At 40.6% G+C, this 19911-nt stretch overlaps 1 protein-coding gene across 1 annotated transcript in view; it reads left to right on the top strand.

Annotated features, from left to right (window-relative positions):
• LOC126108671 (basement membrane-specific heparan sulfate proteoglycan core protein) overlaps positions 1–19911 on the top strand; it is a 761963-nt gene that overhangs the window by 362105 nt on the left and 379947 nt on the right. The window contains exon 11 of the mRNA XM_049913980.1: positions 11686–11814. Coding sequence (XP_049769937.1) covers positions 11686–11814 — 129 coding nt within the window. The remainder of the gene's footprint in view (positions 1–11685; positions 11815–19911) is intronic.

Genomic DNA, 19911 nt, shown 5'->3' with positions numbered 1-19911 from the left:
TGTACATTGTCTTTGTAACATTAATGTATCCATCTTCTATATCTATCTTCTTCAGTTCTTCCCAGAGTCTTTCCCTGTCAACTGAGTCATATGCCTTTTCTATGTCTATAAAAACCATTATCACCCTTTTGTTATACTCCCAACTTTTTTCCATCAGTTGACGGATAGAAAATATCAGGTCGATTGTGCTCCTTCCTTTCCTAAACCCATGCTGTTCTTCACTCAGCTCCTTTTCAATCTTTTCACTTATTCGATTTAGTAAAATTCTTTCAAAAATCTTGGCTGTATGACTCATGAGGGTTATTGTGTTGAAGTGTGGACGCAAAACGGTTAGCCTACACTGACAGGCATAGTCCACTTAATGGTGCTATTACAACCATATATACACACATAAAAAAAAAGGTTTGCATCACCTCTTTTCTGAGAGTTCCAGAACCTGTACAGAAAGTTGAAATAGAGATCAACATAAACATCATTTCCATCCTTTTTATTGCTCATGAAAACCACACATTGCGTGTTGTACAACCATACAGTCAGACCTTCAGAGGTGGTGGTCCAGATTGCAGTACACACCGGTACCTCTAATACCCAATAGCACGTTCTCTTGCATTGATTCATGCCTGTATGCATTGTGACATGCCATTCACAAGTTCATCGAGGCACTGTCGATCCAGATTGTCCCACTCCTCAACGGCGATTCGGCGTAGATCCCTCGGAGTGGTTAGTGGGTCACGTCGTCCATAAACAGCCCTTGTCAATCTATCCCAGGCATGTTCGATACATGTAATGTCTGGAGAACATGCTGGCCACTCTAGTCGAGGGATGGCGTTATCTTGAAGGAAGTAATTCACAAGATGTGCACGATGGAGGTGCAAATTGTCGTCCACGTAGATGAGTGCCTCATGAATATGCTGCCGATACAGCTGCACTGTCAATCCGAAGATGGCATTCACGTATCGTACAGCTATTATGGCACCTTCCGTGACCAACAGCCCAAATAATGCCACCGCGAAACAGCACGGAACCTCCACCTTGCTGCACTCGCTGGACAGTGTGTCTAAGGCATTCAGCCTGACCAGGTTGCCTCCAAACGTGTCTACAACGATTGTCTGGTTGAAGGGATATGTGACACTTGTCGGTGAAGAGAATGTGATGCCAGTCCTGAGTGGTCCATTTGGCATGTTGTTGGGCCCACCTGTACCGTGCTGCATGGTGTCGTGGTTGCAAAGATTGACCTCGCCGTGGACGTCGGGAGTGAAGTTGCACATAGTGCAGCCTATTGGGCGCAATCTGAGTCATCACACTATGTCCTGTGGCTGCACAAAAAGCATTATTCAACACAGTGGCGTTGCTGTCAGGGTTCCTCCGAGCCATAATCCGTAGGTAGTGGTCATCCACTGCTGTAGTAGCCCTCGGGTGGCCTGAGCGAGGCATGTCATCGACGGTTCCCATCTCTCTGTATCTCCTCCATGTGTGAACAACATCTCTTTGGTTCACGCCGAGATGCCTGGACACTTCCCTTGTTGAGAGCCCTTCCTGGCACAAAGTAACAATTCGGACACGATCGAACTGCGGTCTAGGTGCGGTTGAACTACAGACAACACGAGCCGTGTACCTCCTTCCTGGTGGAATGACTGGAACTGATCAGCTGTCGGATCCCCTTTGTCTAATAGGCATTGCTCATGCGTGGTTGTTTACATCTTTGGGCGGGTTGAGTGACATCTCTGAACAGTCAGAGGGACTGTGTCTGTAATACAATATCCACAGTCAACATCTACCTTCAGAAATTCTGGGAACTGGGGTGATGCAAAACTTTTTTGATGTGTGTATAAAGTGTGTGAGTTCAGATATTTTTATGTGGTATCTTAATGTGTACACAACAGTTTGCTGGTTGTTTTTTCTCTGTGTCAAACAGTTTTCTCACAAACATGTCACAAATTTTACAACCTGATTTTTTCTGCACTGACATAACTGCACCAACAAGCGGACTACGCCTGCCTGAATAGACTAACTGTTTTGTGTCCATGAATCCATACATCAACCCCTGACCTGCTGCCCAGGTGAAAAAAAACCATTAAGCACTTGCTCTTGCCACACATACTTGGAGCTACTAACCAATCCAGAAACATACTGCTTGTAATAGCTATAATTATCAGTCTGTAAATGATGTAAATGCTGGTTTAATGTTGTTCAGTATGGTTTCCTCAGTCACCAACAGGAAATATTCTATTTTTATTTAAAAATTATATATATTAAAATTCTGTTAGACCGGATGTAGTGGAATTTTAAATTTTACCTGCTGGAAAATGGAAACTGCATGATTACAATTGTGTAATCAATTAGTAATTGCCATAAGTAATGATTAGGAACAGCTTCCTGACAATAGCCAAGTGGCAATCCACACAGAATACATTTTTTGGTCACTGTAAACAATACTTCCACATAGTTTGGTCACGTTACACACGAGTGCGCCCTGCATCTGTGATACGGTGTTTGGTTAACCGACTGGTTTTGCATCCTGGTTTGCAGACCAACTGGCTGATGTGTTTCTGTGGCAGCTTGTGTGATCCCGATGGAGTTGTGTTGTTGTGTAGTCTACATTACATTGCACTCCTGGTGTGTGAGTTTTTGTAAAATTTGTGGTTGTCGTAGACGTATCGATTGCTCAGTAGTATACTAATCGGGTTTGGTACCTCCCGTAAGTAATTTTTGGCTTTGATGTGACTGTAAATAAATTGTTGTCTCAGCTTTTTCATATATAGTGTTACTCTAGTAATGAAACTATTGTTTTCCGTATTTTTAACATAGTTAGCTAGTTATTCCATTTCCTGCCCCAGTGTTGTATTGTCAGTTTTCAGAACAGTGTTGCCCCTCCTGTTTGTACTTCATTCTGGACGTGATGCCAAATTTTTGTGCAGGAGAAATACCTAAGATGTATTAGTTTAGTAATTCAGGAAACATCCACTGTTATGGCACATCATTTTAGAAGAAAACTTATGTTATTTGTTTGTGCTTCGCTACTACCAGCTCTACATATATGCCAATTGATTATACTGCTGCAGCATAAATTATAGGATGGAAGTAATGTACAAAAGGGAGGCAAGACAAGTTCTGACCTGTAGCTGATATGATGCATAGACCTCGTGAGAGCACCAGTCACAGCTGGGTAGTACTGGATGTTGGTGTGGTTGTATACTGTGTGTGTGGGGGGGGGGGGGGGGGGGTGTGCTTACATTGGAAGGCCAATAATGTTTACATGGTGTTCAGTGTTACTACATGCCACCCTAAGTTAGCTTGGTACAAGCTGGTGGCTGGTTTTCCTCATTTTTCCCTACTGTTGGTTTTATGTTTTATTTTATGACATCGAAAAGCATTTTGAGCTTGTTCCATTCACCTTCAGGCATTATGTGAATAAAGAATACAAGTAGGTCCTGTTGTTGATGATGATGATGATGATGATGATGATGATGATGATGTTGCGGTCTTCAGTTTCCTGTAGCTCTCTACACTAGTCTATCCTGTGCAAACCTCTCCATCATCGCATAACTACTGCAGCCTACACCCACTTGGGTCTGCTTACTGTATTCGTGCCTCCATCATCCTCTTCAGTTTTACTCCTCCCCCTCACCCCCAACTCCTCAAACGGTGTCTTCTTTTTGAATACCTTGATATGCACTTCCATTGTAAATATTTTTTGTTGTTTGATATGCATTTTTCATTTTGTTTATCCTTCCATTAGCAACAGATATTTGTAACTCATTTATTGAATTATTTTTTCTTGGTACTTGAACTTTTTTGAGCTCTTCTATTTGACCAATGTCTGTCCAAAAACGTTTTGTTGGAATTTTTATTTTGGTGGTAAATTTGATTTTATATCCTGAGATTCTCAAACTGTCTCTACCGGCTAACTGCATCTGCTAGATTTTCAGATAGTGCAGCAAAATCTACTCCAAATGCAAGTCAGTGTACCCCTGTTTGCTGTTTCATTCTACCCACTTTTGTTGCTGATACCAGCTATCTTAATTTTTCATTGCAACTTCTTACTGCTGCCCCCATTACTCATAACCAATTTCTTTAATTCACAAGATAATCTAAGCAAGCTCCATATGCATTTTAATGTAGTAAAATATTACATAGGGTAATCTTGCCTGTATATGAGACTGGTATGAGTGAAGCACAAATTAATAACAAATTATCCAATACACACAGTCTTTTTTATGTAGCCTGTATGGTGAAAGCCCAGAATTAAAATGACTATGGAAGTTGATGTGTTTATTCAGTATTTATAGGAGAAAAAATAGAGGCTGCAAGTTCATATCATACAGGGGCACAATCTTGTGTTGATATTAGAGTATATTGCTGGCAGATTTACAAAGCACAGTCCCACCAAAAACAGTGTAAAAATACATCTTAAAATAAAAACTGGCTTATTCTCATTGTGTTACCAGGTTAGTAAGAGATAAGTCATTTTCTGCTCCATGTTAAAATTTTGTGGGACCTCAATGTTTTTGGGAGAGTTGTCAGCATTGTGGAGTGTGTCTGTGTCTGAGCCAAATCCACTGCAGTTTGCTTCTGTATCTGGCTGCTTATTCGCATTTGTATTTCAGGCTTTTCTTCTGGAAATATTCGTAACCAAATTAAAGTATGTGCCAGCATATGCTGTTGCACATTAAAAAAATATAGAATTACTCTTAGTGAAACATTAAAAATGACTGTTAAACTCCTAACACATTTACTGCCGTAATGAGTGTTGGTGTAATGTAGAATGTTTCACGTGTTGTGTGCAGTATTTGTTTCGTAGTATGGTGGTGGAGGTGGGTTTTGAAGATTTTTTAAATATCTTTTTTTTTTTTTTTATGTGTGGTGTCTTTTGTTGTAATGGCTTAGTGTATAAACATTTAAGTTAGCATATACAATATAACTTTTCTGTATGTTTAGTTTTGATAATTATTTTCTAAATCTGTTGCATTATGATGATGTGTACCACTTTCCAGTTAATTTTTTTCTCTGTTATTAAGTTTCAGTTAATGCATATTGATGCAATATCCCATGTGAAACATGAGAATCAGTAATTAAAAATTCCTGATTACAGTGATTGCAAATGGCTGTAACTGTTTAGTGCATAGCAATACATCGATTTGAATTACAGAAAATATAAAAGAAAGTTCAAATAGTTTATTTTTTATTTTTTACATAATTTGTAAGTGTTGTAACGAACCACCTTCATCACACAGACAACGTCAGAGTGGTAACCCATTTCAGATAATACACTCTGAAAAATATGTGTGGTCACCAACATGATCACATTAGAAATATGTATTTTGATTTCTGGAACTGGTTTGAGCAAAGATGAGACATAGACAAGGCTTTTCATATAACCCCATAAAAAGTCTATGGATGTGAGGCCCAGTGTTGCCCCTAACATAATTTGTACATTTTACACACTTTTACTGTTTCAGTTCCTGTCAGATCCCAATCAAAACGTGTAAAATTGTTGTCTGTGGCATTTGTAGCCACCCTGCTGGGTTTATAAGTCGATTTCTGTGGACTGTGTTCAAATGAAAAGCGAATTCTTCCAATATTCGTGCTGATACATGTGGCTGGCCAATACTTTCTGATTTGCACGAACATAATGCTTCTTGAAACTCCCAGTGCTGTCTGGAAATGCTGTTCACATTCAGAAGAGCTTGATTGTATCACTGACACTCCTCTATGGAGACAGAGTGATAGATGTCGAATTACATCGGGCAAAATGCCTTCTGTACCGGTTGCGTCATTTTCGCTACAACGCAGAAGTTTTCACTTATGGATCACTGCACGTGTGTCGGCTTCCAGTTGACAGTGCCTGTTTAACAATTGAAATTTTGAACTTTCTTTTAAATTCTCAGTAATTCTTAGCAGGTAAATAGCTATAGCCATTTGTAATCACTATATTCACATGTATTGCCCCGTATGTAAATGGAGATAGAGCACAAAGTCATCAGGAAGAAACAAAGAAAGGGCAAATAAGTGTTTAATGTTCAGACAAAGTGATCAGTGAACAAACCATTCTGGCTTGTTTTCCGAGTTTCAGTTAATTCTTTCAAGTTCTATATTTGTTTACATTAGTCAAAAGATGGAGAAGAAGAATATTAAGAAGGGTTCATTTGAATTTGCATCTACCAGTGGCTGAAATATTAATGAAGTAAATATTTTTTGTTGTCCTTACAAATGTTTATCTTGTAGCAAAATGTGAAGAAAAATGGAAAGCAAACTACAGCCAATTTTATCTGTATTCATTGCCATTTTCTTTGGTTTGTCGCATTATGTTTGCATGTGCTACATTGGCGCCGCCTAGCTTTTACAATTGCTGTGTGACAGATTGTGTACAACTTCCACTGATGATGATAGTGGTTGAGCTTTCAGCGCGAGGCTTATCCGACTGATAACTGTCAAGCTAGCAGTCAGTGCATTGTGTTGTAATTTCCTGACTTTAGCTGTTGCTACTCTTTTCTTTTTCATTTTTTAAAAATTGGTTTCAGTCCTGCTGTGTTTGGTTGTATGTTGGCTCGCAATGTAAAAACCTTCAAGTTGTTTGTGGTTGTATATTTATTCAGATAAGAGGTTATGCAGAGGCTAGTGCATGTCATGACTAGACGGAGATTACCATTGTGATTCCCCCTGAGTAGCATAATAAATAAGTACATTTTGAAGAGGAGTTGATTGTATATAATTAGTACTCTTGTATTTAAGTACAATGGGGGTGGTCATAGAGTTGAAGATGTTGGTCCGTCTGTACATATTTGCCTTCTGGGGCGACACATTTTTCTCCAGTGATGGAGACCTCGGTTGTAGAAATCTGCATTGTGGGTGTTGAAGAATCTTTCCACCTTGAAAATCACTTTGCCATTATTAAGCAATTTTATTAGGATACCATTACTTGTTCGTTATCTCTCCACCGTACTTTCAAATCTTTTAGTATAGTGTCCTTATCTTGCTCTCTAGAGATCATCAGTGGGCTGTGACATTCTGTTTTTCACTCCTCTGCTGGTGTGTTACGGTTCAGTGGGGCAGAGATTTCAATTTTTTCTGGGATTGCAGCTATTCGCCCACAGACAGACAAAAGTTTAATTATGTAATGTTATTTTTAGAGGTGGTAATTAAGTATTTCACTACCCTATGCATGTTAAGTTGATTTATCTTGTTCCATTCCCGTGTGGTAGTTCATTTGTGCACTCTCACACATTTTCTATAGCGTATTTTTTTGTGGTTGGATGTTACTTGGGGAAGTATCATAGCTGCCAATCCCAGATTTGGTTCTTTTCCTTAACTCACCTTTCTACGAAATAGATGTCATAATTTTGTTAATATTCTAACTGTGTTCAAGACTCCTCTCCATAAAAGAGGGAAAAGATAGGCTGTGTTACATATGATTGGATGAATTGTCCAATTTTTATGAGCTGCTAGTCTTCCTTAAGTCTGATGAACATACACAGACATTTATTTATGTTTGCTTTATGTTTCTTACTGCATTTTTTGCATTTGTGTGTGTGTGTGTGTGTATGTGTGTGTGTGTGTGTTGTGTAGGCAGCAGATAGATAGAGGAATAAGAATGAAAGTGAGAACAGTGTAATTGAAAATTTTTCAGCAGTATTAGATGCACTCCTTTTTACAACATATTTTTTTTTCATTACTATGTTGCACAATCTAAAATAACAAGTGATGTCAGTGAAGGGCAGTTTTGCTTCTCATTGGTATTTTGGCTGCTGTGTTATAGTCGTTAAGTGTTGGGCTCCTTGTCTGTCGAGGTTGAAGCAAACGTGCAAGTATCAGCAGTACTATTACTTTATTCCAGTGTCAGAGTTTCCTTCAGGCACTTCCTGTCTGTGGTGATGGTTTCTGATATCCCTGTGGTTCCCAACCTCTGTGTAAAAGTGTTTGATTTTCTTTCAGTCATAAAACTAAATTTTTTTAAAAAGTTCATTTCTGTTATTACTGTTTTGCTAGATTCTAGATTTTGTTATGTACATTGCCAATAGTTTGCTTGAGGTCTTTTTCTTCTGTTAGGAAGAACAAAGGTGGCATTCAGTGTGCTTATATGGGAAAGCTTACTTTCCACTATGATAGCTCTGAATGCAAGAAGAAAATTTGAAGCACCACATGAGAAAAGTGCGGTGATTGTAACAAAACCGAGTACAAAAATAGTGGATTAAAACTAAGCAATGGAAAGGATCTCATTTCTTCTTGGTTTAGTAAAACGCTTGTAAGAACATGTGACTTTTATTTCTTTGAACACGAACTACTATATTTCGTTACTTTAAAAATGAGAGGGGCGATCGGAAATAAAGTTTGTTTTGAAGTTCTACAAGGTCCCAAAGTATGTTATGGGTATTGCCTGATATCTAATAATGTTTAGGATACGATCTCGGATGAAATTAGATGACTGCAGATTACACAGCTAGCTGTTAAAATGGCAACACCTTGAAAACAACTTGCAAACGACCTCAGATTGGGAGGAAGTGTGATACATGCTTGGATATGCAAATGATTAATATTTCAGCACTGCCGTGTAAAGTGTTTAGAAATGACACTGTCTACATTCTGTATACAACGAAAAATTACGCAGTGGGTTTCTCATTCAGAAGCTGCATTTGAATGTTTTTTTGTTTGTGCAATGACTGTTTTAGCCTCGTATGAGAAGGAGAAACGTCAGCCAGCATGTGTAAGAATTTGAAAGTGGCAGGAGCGTGGCCTACATGACTCCAGTTTGTCGTTCCACTATGTTGCTGCTTTAGTTTATAGGGATCACGTGAGTGTGACGCGAATATGCAATCGGTGTGTAGCAGAAGGCTCGTACTCGGCGCCATGCGGGATCTTAACAGCCCCCGTGCAATTAGTGCCTGAGAGAGCAGACATATTGTGTGCTTAGCTGTGCGGGATCGTACAGCCGTGTCGTGTAGATTGAGTCGGGAAATGGACCTGTTCTCAGCAAGATAAGTAGCCTCGTAGACAGTGTTACGTCTGGAGCTCCACAGACTGGCAGCATGGTGACCATTGCTGCAGCCTATTTTGATGTGCCAGCAGAGAGAGAGATACACCAACTGTGACTGGTTCAGTACCACACCTACACTTTCAAAAGTATGATTGTATTGGATATCAAGTGAAATTTGTGACTGGATAAATTACTTTTTTGTCGGGAGGACACAGCACGTTATCTCGTATGGAGAGCCATCATCAGATGTAGAAGTAACTTCATTTAACTCAGGAAAGTGTTAGGACCCCTGCTGTTGATGTTGTATATTAATGACTTACAGATGATATTAATGGTAGTATTGGGGTATTGGCAGATGATGCAAATACTACCTGGAAGAATCTAAATAAATATTCATATAATAGAAAGAAACATTCCACATGGGAAAAATATATTAAAAAACAAAGATGCTGTGACTTACCAAACGAGAAAGCACTGGTAGATAGACGCAATAAAAAACACACAAACACACACACAAATTTCACAGTTACTCCCTCTTTCCTGATGAAGCAACCTTGGGTTCTGAAATTTGTGTGTGTGTTTGCATGTTTTTTTATTGTGTCTATCTACCAGCACTTTCTCATTAAATAAATATTCAGTCAGACAAGAGTTCAAAATGGTGTGAAGATTGGCAACTTGCTCTAAATGTTCTGAAATGTAAAATTGTGCACTTCACAAAATGTAAAAGTGTAGTAGCCTATGACAATAGTATTTGATGAGTCACTTTTGGATTTAGCCAACTTGTACAAATACTTGGGTGTAACGCTTTGTAGGGATATGAAATGGAAACATAGGATTAACGGGTGATATTGAATATATACAGAGAAGCACAGCACGAATGGTCACAGGATTGTTTAATCTGTTGGAGAGAGTCATAAAGGTGCTGAAGGGACTGAACTGGAAGGCTCTTGAAGATAGACATAAACTATCATGAGCTAGTCAGTCAACAAAATTTAAGGAACAAGCTTTAAATGGTGACTCTAGGGATGTACTACAATCCCTTACGTGTTCTTCACGTAGGTATTATGAGGACAGATTAGAATAGTTACTGCACGCACAGAGGCACATAAACAATCATTCTTCCTGTCCTCCATACATGAATGGAGTGGAAAGAAGCCCTAATAATTGGTACAATGGGACAGATGCTCACCCGTACACCTAGCAGTGATCTGCAGAGAATAGATGCAGGTGTAGCGGGTGTACTCAAGTGTAGTGACTGGAATCGTACAAGTCCAGGAATGACTTCAGAACCAGCAGTGGCCGGCCGACTGGATGAGAGCATGGACAGCGAGTTGCCAGAGAACGACAGGGGACAACACGAGAGAATAGCAGACAGTGGAGATGGCATGGCAGAATACTAAGTCCAGAGGGCAGAGCGTGGTCGAATACTGAGAAGTAGCAAATTCAGGACCAATACCGTGATGTGTAATGAGATGTATACCGTAACAAAGAGAAATCACAACTGATAGAGTGGCTCTGCTGCCGACTTTAAATGGCGTCCATCGGCCCTGATAGGCTGGCCGTACAGACGTGGCTTACAGCGGTGCTTACATCGGCAGCTACAGCACTCGCAACTGCAGCAGTGCCACCTAGCAGCCATTATTAATATCTGTACTGTCCGGCATGTCTTCGGACGTGCCGGGCTGGGATACCGGAGAGGTACTGAGGAGAACGAATGTTACCGGGTTCCATTTGTCACCGTCAATCTGGTTCACCACTTGTTGTGGTGGTATGGGGTGGCATTGGGTACAGGCCACAGGCACCTCTGGTTAGCATAGCCAATAATGTAGACAGTAACTTTTATGTTTCTGACATTTTAAAGCCAATAGTTGTCTCCTTTCTTCGAGATCTCTCTGTTGTTATCTTTCGACAACATAACACGAGACCGTGCCATCGTGGTTTCCCTGGATACAGAGGGTGTGGGACTGTTGCCCTGCCAGCTGGTTCCCAGTCTCTCAGCACTGGAAACAGCTGGACACAGCTTGCCTAGAGATTGGAACCCAGCACTACCAGATGGACTCTAGCACAGAGTTGAAGAATCACGAGCTAACACACCCACGTCTGTCATCTGAGTTGAGTTCTACTGGAGGCCAGCCGGGTTAGAGCTGTGGCAAGTTTTTGTACTAAATTTCACACAATGTGTACCCCCAAACACATACATTTCTGATCATGTATTCTTCCTACTGTGCTGTAGATGTACAACAAATAAAATTTTCATTATATCTATCCTACACGATGTTACAACTTGAATGTTCCACACTGTAGATGTCCGAATGGTTGGGAACCACAGCACTCCGCTTCCCCTTGTCCTGTCCTCCCCCACTTTCCCATTTTCCTCCTTCTCAGTCAACCCCACACCAGACGTTGCTCTACCGTCTTCCCCCTTCTCTCTCGCTCTTTCATCTCCCCCTTCTCTTCCCCTATCCTTTACCCCTCTGCCACCAGTCCCCCTAATCCACCCTCTTACCCCACCCCATTCGCATTTTCCCCTCCCCTTTTTCCACCCCTTCCTCCCTCACCATCATCATCCCCCTCCTGTTCCTTTTCCCCTCATTCCTCATCCCCACGTCTAGGCTATAGCATCGCCTCCCTCGCAATGCCGAGCACACTGTCATGGCAGCTGGCACGCCACCGCCCCGTTTTGATCTCGTTTGTGTGTTTTCGCCGGCGAGCAGAAACCGACGACCAGTGTTCGGCCAACGAGTTTCGCTGTCGGGACGGGACGTGCATCAGGGGCTCCCTGCGGTGCGACCGCAGGGTCGACTGCTACGACGGGTCGGACGAGGAGGGCTGCCCGCCCAACGGTTCGTAGTTCACTCCCTCGCGCCGGTACTCCGGTGCGGGAGTACTCGGGACCGCTTGGTGCCGGAGCGTCGATCGTCTTCCGAGAGCTGACTCTCTCGCTCTGTCTCGCTTCACTGCACGTCGCAAAGCCTTACTTTTTCCTCTGACGGAATTTCCGGACGGTGCGGCATTCGGTGCTGACGCTGGCATTACAGACGAGCTTTGGAGGCTTGCATGATCTGCACAGTAGGCGCTACATTCCTTTCTGCTGAATGGGCAAATGTAAACGTGCCTGGAAAATATTATGTGCACCTTAAGGTACGCACTCCCACTTACACCATCCATCCTGGGTAGGTGGGTTGCCCACTGTAAAGTGCATGAAATATTTTCAGGGCTAGCTTCCTCGTCCCATAAATTCATCTGCCTCCTGAATAACAGTGCAGCATACACAAAACATTCTAGAAATACCATGTGATCAAGGAAAATTTGTGCCAAACTGCTGTGCATTCACCTCCTCCGTAATACAGCCTAAAATAATAACAATAATGTTAAAGAAGGTACATCCAGTTTGCCTTTGCAAGAAAAAAAAAGTTTGTTTATTTTACCATACACATTTTGTTTCAATTGCTTAAAAGATGAGTTATAATATGGAAAGAAACATATTTATAATAATGAGTTGCTTCTAGATAGTTCATTTCCAAGGATACTGAAGAGTGACCTTTTTCTCCCTTGGAGCATTTTTGTTTGATTTACACCTACACCTGGAAGTGTCTTCAGCATGCACATATTCCAGATATAAATATTGCTGCTACTGTATTTGGCGCCTTTTGTCTGACCTAATTTCACTCTGGCTTGCAACACAATACATTTTGACATAAAAAAACATGACAAGAATTTGCACTGCCTATGTTTATTCACATTCGTCTGGCAAAATGTACATCTTTGCATTTTGTGTGTGAAGGGGAGGGGGGGGGGGGGTGTTAGTGTCACTCAGTACTCAGTAGTACTTGCTAGTATTGGTTTTTTACTCTGTTATTCCATTTACATTTATTAATATCACAATTTTTTATAAAGATCATATATTTCACCATAAATCAAAGATTTCATGTTATTTATGTTCTGAATTTCTTATATACAGCTTTGTCTGACAATAGGCTCCAACACTTGCATACATTTGTGCAGCATTTATATATCAGTAAACTTGCTTCAATAATTAATTTGTACTTTTCCATTAAAATATGAAAAATGAATGCCACCAAATAATGGTTCACATATTATTAATGCAGCATTCTTAACATTTTAATTTCATAGTTTCATGTTCTTTTCAAGTAATAATATTCATATTATTAAAGGGTCATTCATGGTTACTGCATACATATACAAAATCAATTATATGCTTATCAGAAAAAGAGGTGGCAAGTGGTATGTGGTACTACATTAATGTGAGTATTATATATTTCAGTTGTATAGTGGTATCGAATACTTTATTACTCCCTAACATATCAAACATTTTTCAGCAAACCTAAAAATGGAGTCTGGCACAAATTTTCGTTTGTTGTGACATGTTCATTACATTTCAGATTTATAATTTCTGGTCAGCTCTAACTAGCTTCATTTCAAGACATTTATATTTTCATTTCTTTCATCCCCAATGATCTGTTCATATATCAGAGGTACAAATTCAGCTGATACAAAATAATTTCGTTAAACCATCTTCTGGATATTGTAATTCTCCACGCTTACAAATAAAAATTAGAGAGAAGTTCTGCCTTATGCAAGAGACAGGTTTTTTAAATATTTATTTTACTCATATATGTTTTAGCACACTTCATGCTATCTTCAGTTTATTATTCTGTCTCATGGTATTTTTCCATGTTAGTTTATAAGTACTACATTACACAACTCCCATGTTTCTGATGCTGTAGTCCTGTTGCTTGTTGCTTTATATGTATGAAGACACTTTATTTCTTCACTATCACCGTCCTTAACTGTTACACTGTATTTTATTTATTTTATCACAAAACACCAGAAAACAACTCGAGCTGTATAATGTATGATAAATATAAACTACAGCAGCACGGAATAAATGATGAGGCAGTGTAATAAACAAAAAACCACCAAAGACAGCAGAGAAAGTGCTGAAATGTATATGGCCAATGTCATCATGCATCAGGCAAATTTTTTTCCAATAATATCATATACTCTTAATAGTTTTTCCTGTTTCATAAACTAGAGCTATTATAACTATAACAAATTAAAAACATAATGTTGTCAACACAGAACTTCATATTTCTTTCCATTCTAAAGCTTGTAAACATTTAATTGCATCCATAGAAGGAAAAATTAAATTGGCATGATAAGCTATATTGTACTTTTTAAATAAATAAGTACCACTGGCTTTTGATAAACTTGCTATAAATAGTATCTAAAAAAACATTGAACTGGCATCAGCATTAAACTTATGAAAACTGTAGACTCCTTTTTTATGATAAACAATGCTATGATTGCATGCACAAATAGTACAGTAGGGAAAATTGTGATTCTCCAAGGAGTAAACCGTAATCCAAACAGTTGTGGAGGCCAGGGAAGTTGTGTTATTTCATTGCCATTCTCATGAAATCAGTTTTGGGTATTTCTGTCGATGTAAATGCAAGCATTGTGGTCTTGAAAGATACGGTTCTCCGCTGTGAGTAATTCCTGTTCCCTTCAGTGAATGTAGTCACACAAAATAACCATAGCATACAAAAACTTAGTCACCTACAAGAGACAGCACGCTAGTACCATTTAACACCACCCCTAGCCTTAGTAGTGGACTGAGTTTGGCAAGGGAGAGAGTTGACAAGTTCTTTCAAGTATCCAGATGATGACACCAATTGGTGCTTAGATCCCTAGAGCTACAAAATTGTGGGTATGTTGATTGGCACGTCTCACCTATTGTTTCCAAATACCGTATTTACTCGAATCCAAGCCGCACTCGAATCTAAGCCGCACCTGAAAAATGAGACTCGAAATCAAGGAAAAAAAATTTTCCCGAATCTAAGCCGCACCTGAAATATGAGACTCGAAATTCAAGGGGAGAGTAAAGTTTTAGGCCGCACCTCCAAATCGAAACAAAGTTGGTCCATTGTAATATGAGACACAATTTAGGTCGAATGAATGACGATACAGCTACAGTAGTTTGGTTCGCGTAGTAAGCTAAGCAGTTAGGCTTTACCAGGTAGCCATAGCTATGCGTCAGGCGCTCCGTCCATAATTATACGGGTGCCCTTCCTTTTTCACGTGCTTCGTCTGGTTTGGATCGATTGCTTATTTTTCTTTGATCTTATAAGTGCCGTTCTCTTTGTTATAGGTGTTTACGTCACTCTAAGCTGAAAATGCATTACTGTACTGTGTCATGCACTGTTTGTCGCATTCTGATAATGAGTGTTTATGGCCTGTCGCCGCTCGCGGCGTGGCTTGCTTTTGTGCGCACTACCGCCGCTTACAATTAAAAAAAGAAAAAGAGAGAAATCGTCTCATTAGCGAAACAATGGCAAGAGACTGCTATTTGTTGTTACTAACACTGCTGCTTTCTTTGACGATCAACAAGAACCAAATAATAGACTGCGTATGATAGAAGATGTTCTGAACGAGAGTTTAGCGAAAATTTTTCTGTTTGAAAATCTTTGCAGACGTCTCTTTAGTACATAACATTCTGCACAGAAATTAGTCATCTTAGATTTAAAAATCTAGTCAATTGACGTGCTTCATTTCTGACTATCACTATTAGGCATAAGAATAATACGAATATAAACATGAAATGATATGTATATTCTTCGGCGTTTGCTGTTGTCTCACTCTAGTTTCGTAGTTTATTAAGCGGACAGGATTTAAATGAGATAGCAGCAAACACGAAAGAATACATGGCAAAATGTTTATATACGTATTATTCTTATGGTGAAGAGAATACTGCATGTGATTCACAATTCATAAAAGTTCCTATTAGTAACCATCTCTTCTCATAGGTAGAAAAAATTCAGAACGTAGAGTTGGCCATATTGACAAACATCCCAAACAGTCTTGCCAGTCGGATTTTCGTAGACAGTACATTGAAATGTTGCTACATTCGAAGACTAACAATACGGAATTTGTATTTACTTCATTGGATAATGTATGAAAATGCAGTGGTCGAAACTCGGGGCGGAGAAAAAATTTCGTCTTCCATCGTTTTTTTTTTTTATTTATTTACTGACGCAGAGGTTTCAGCGCCAGTATTTATCTTTGTGCCTGAAAAGCACGCATGTGAATCGCTACATATATTCGACGGCAGAAGTTAGTTGTGGCGGCACGTACCAACATTTTTCAGAACTTCCGCTTACTTTGCACTCGATTCTAAGCCGCAGGCGGTTTTTTAGATTACAAAAACCGGAAAAAAAGTGCGGCTTAGATTCGAGTAAATACGGTAGTTCCAGACTTTTCTGTGAGACTATGGTGGGGTCATTTAGAGGGCAAGTCAAGTTGTGATAGGGTGCCTGAATGTTTATCAAATCAGAAGTGTATGCGTACAGCCCTGTGAATGTAGCTGTTGTCATCCTGGAAGATGGGACTGTCTACAGGATACCAATCATAACAATGCACAAGGGAGAGCAGTACTTGCTCACTAAGAATCTTAAAAGAAACATAATCTTTCCTGTGATTCTTCAGTTTCTCCCAGCGTATTTCTTGCTCGAACAGTCCACGGGTGTACTGCTGGTCCACAGTGTCCGACAGGCAGAATATTACGGCGATCAGACATGTCGCCATTGTCAGATGTGCTGAAGAACTGAGCTCCTGAGGGCGGGGGGCCGTATTAAATCCCCTCCTCTCGCGAGGCGTTCTCCCCGCGGTCCGCGCTCGCGTGTCAGTGCACGCTGAGATGCAGGCATCGGCGTCTGTGGTGGCGTCGGTGTAATTGCCTCGTCTGCCCTAGTCGCTCGTTCGTTTCCTTTGATGAGTGTCTTTTTAATTAGACTCAGTGCTCGTTCCCATGCCCTGCTGAGGTTGTAGCTAGCCGCAGTCTTAGTTGATGAGTCTGGCAGCGCACCTGACGATGGCGACATGTCTGATTGCCGAAATATTGTGCCCGTTGGACACTATGGACTGGCAGTACACCTGTGGACTGTTCAATCATCTTTCCTGTTCACAGTGGGCTGAGTGACTGGGCCCAAACCACAGTATGAAAAATGCCCCAAAAAGACAATCACTTCCAACCTGGGCTACACCCTCCACACACTATGGGTTAAATGCCTCATTGGCATTTTGTCCAGTATAAGTATATATACACGCATAAAAAAACTACTGCCTCACAGTTTGGTTTTGACTAATTGTGACTTGATTACAATTTCAGCAAACGTTGGATGATTTATTCAAGAGCAATAACACATCAGTCCACCTCTGGCCCTTACGTAAGCAGTTAGTCGGCTCGGCATCGATTGATCGAGTTGGTGAATGTCGTCCTTAGGGATATCGTGCCAAATTCTGTCCAACTGGCAAGTTAGATCATCAATTTCCCAAGCTGGTTGGAGGGCTCTGCTTGTAATGCTCCAAACATTTTCAGTTGGGAAAAGATCTGGCAACCTTGCTGGCCAAAGTACAGATTGTCAAACATGAAGAAAAGCAATAGAAACCGTCGCTACATGAGGGCGGGCATTAACTCGCTGAAATGTAACCCGGGATGATTTTCCACGAATTGCAACAAAACGGAGTGTTGAATATCATTGATTACTCCTGTGCTGTAGGGGACCTGTGGATGATAACCAAAGGGGTCCTACTCTGAAAAGAAATGGTACCCCAGGCCATCAAACACACACACAAATACTACAGTTCCACAGCTTGGTTTTGCCTAATATCTGTGTGTGTGTGTGTGTGTGTGTGTGTGTGTGTGTGGTTGTCAGGGTGGAAGGTGAGTGGCATCAGGTTGGTATACCACTGCCGGGTTGGTGTACCACTGCTGTCCGGTGCATGTCCAGGCATGTCTTTGGCCTGGAATCTCATTGTCTAGAGTAAAATTGTTTCCACGTCTAATTGAGTCACAATAACCAGCGAAGACTTGTCAGGAGATGCCCCGGATGGCAGTGGGATACAATGCTGTCACCTGCTGCCTACATCTACATCTAAATGATTACTCTGCAATTCACAGTAAAGTGTCTGGCAGAGGGTTCAATGAACCACCTTCAAGCTGTCTCTCTACCGTTCCACTCTCGAACGGTGCGCAGGAAAAATAAGCACTCAGATTTTTCTGTGGGAGTCCTGATTTCTCTTATTTTATCGTGATGATCATTTCTCCCTATGTGGGTGGGTGCCAACAGAATGTTTTTGCAATATGGCCTAATAACCTGAAGTGTCAGCCTGTTGTCCATCTCGTTTCATAGCAGGACCGCTTTGAGTGTTGGAACCCTTATGGCACAGAGGTATGTCAACAATATTCAGCATCTTCTTCTGTTGCCATTCATGGCAAGCCCTTCACGGCAAGCCTCTCTTGGCGTACATTTCAGTAAGATAATGCCCGTCCGCACATGGCGAGAGTTTCTACTCCTCGTCTTTGTGCTTGCCAAATCATACTCTGAGCAGCAAGGTCACTGGACCTCTTTCCAGAAGGGGACATTTGGAACTTTGGGTAGGGCACTCCAATCAACTCAGGATTTTGACGATCTAACACACCAGTTGGACAGAATTTGGCATGACATCCCTTAGGAGGACATCCAAGAACTTGTCCATCAATTCTGAGCTGAATAATTGCTTGGATAAGGATGAAAGGTGTACTGATGTACTATTGAGTTGCTCAGTTTGTAAAGCTCTTTCTCTTCAATAAATCATCCAATTTTTGCTGAAATTGTAATCATTTGTTGATCTGCATGTATACATTACAGCTACTGATTTCCATCCCATTCATTCAGATAATTCCTTTGTGATGCTCCATTCCCTCCATCCCCCAGTGTATATATATCCTGTGGTACTGCAGCACACACACACACACACACACACACACGCATTAGGCAAAACCCAGCTGTGGTACTATAGTATCTGTGTGTGTGTGTGTGTGTGTGTGTGTGTGTGTGTGTGTGTGGGTGGTGGTGGTGGGGGGGGGGGGGGGGTGATGGCGACACAATTTAGTCCAAATCTTCCACAAAGTACAGTGACTATAATGAATCACTTTGCCTGCCAAAGCAGATTACTATTACAAATTAGAACCTCCACATTTGTGTTTTTATATGTACTAGTTGAACCACAAAACCATTCAGTTGTTTGAATTTCTTCTGAAAATATAGTCCCAATCCACAACTCGAACGCGTTTGTTCACAGTTGCAGGTAAGGTGAAGGCATTCCACTTCCAGCATGTGTATTAAAACTCTGTGCATGTGAAACAAGCTGCAGGTTGAAAACTACGTTGCATATCTTTGGACAACACTGTGCATTCACCAAGAGTATTCACAGCCCAAAAAATGGAGATCAGGCATGTCTGAATATTAACTCTGCTGTCTCTGTACATATACATTCTACTGCAGGGTTTGTTGTTGACAATAGTGACTCATTCAGGAGAAACTGCAGCATTCATTCAGTCAACAGTAGATGGAAGAATGATGCACACTCGGATAACACTGCCTTACGGGTTGGCTAGAAAGCTGTGCACTATTCAACATTGAATACCTTCAGTAGGTTCCTGGTGGAACTGAAGTAAATGAGTGATGAACCCCAATCCAAGTTGAATGGCGCACTACTCCTATACAGGAATTCCTCACAGTAGTTGAGAACTTTTATCTGTAATGTGTTGTTTATTCCTACATGCTCCCACAATTTTTTCAATTTTTGTTAATTCATTAATTCTTTTGCTTGTGAATTTTCTGATGAGCATTCTGTAAACTATCTACTGATTCATTCCGTGAGCGAGTAGGTCCAACTTGCGTAGTCCTATGGAACCTGATAAATAATTAAATAAATAACAATAAATCAGTAGCTGATCCATTAGTAGACACAAACAGGAACACATTTTGTGTATGCTGCACGTTTCTGAATATATGCTTAGGAAATAAGGATATATTAAATTTCATTCAGCTGCATAAATTTTGAAAATTATGTGCCTAAATGTAGCCTTGAAAATA

The sequence above is a fragment of the Schistocerca cancellata genome, chromosome 11 (assembly GCF_023864275.1).
Source record: "Schistocerca cancellata isolate TAMUIC-IGC-003103 chromosome 11, iqSchCanc2.1, whole genome shotgun sequence".
Taxonomy (NCBI): Eukaryota; Metazoa; Arthropoda; class Insecta; order Orthoptera; family Acrididae; genus Schistocerca; species Schistocerca cancellata.
Note: the sequence above shows the minus strand (reverse complement) of the source record. Positions and strands in the feature narration are given on the sequence as shown.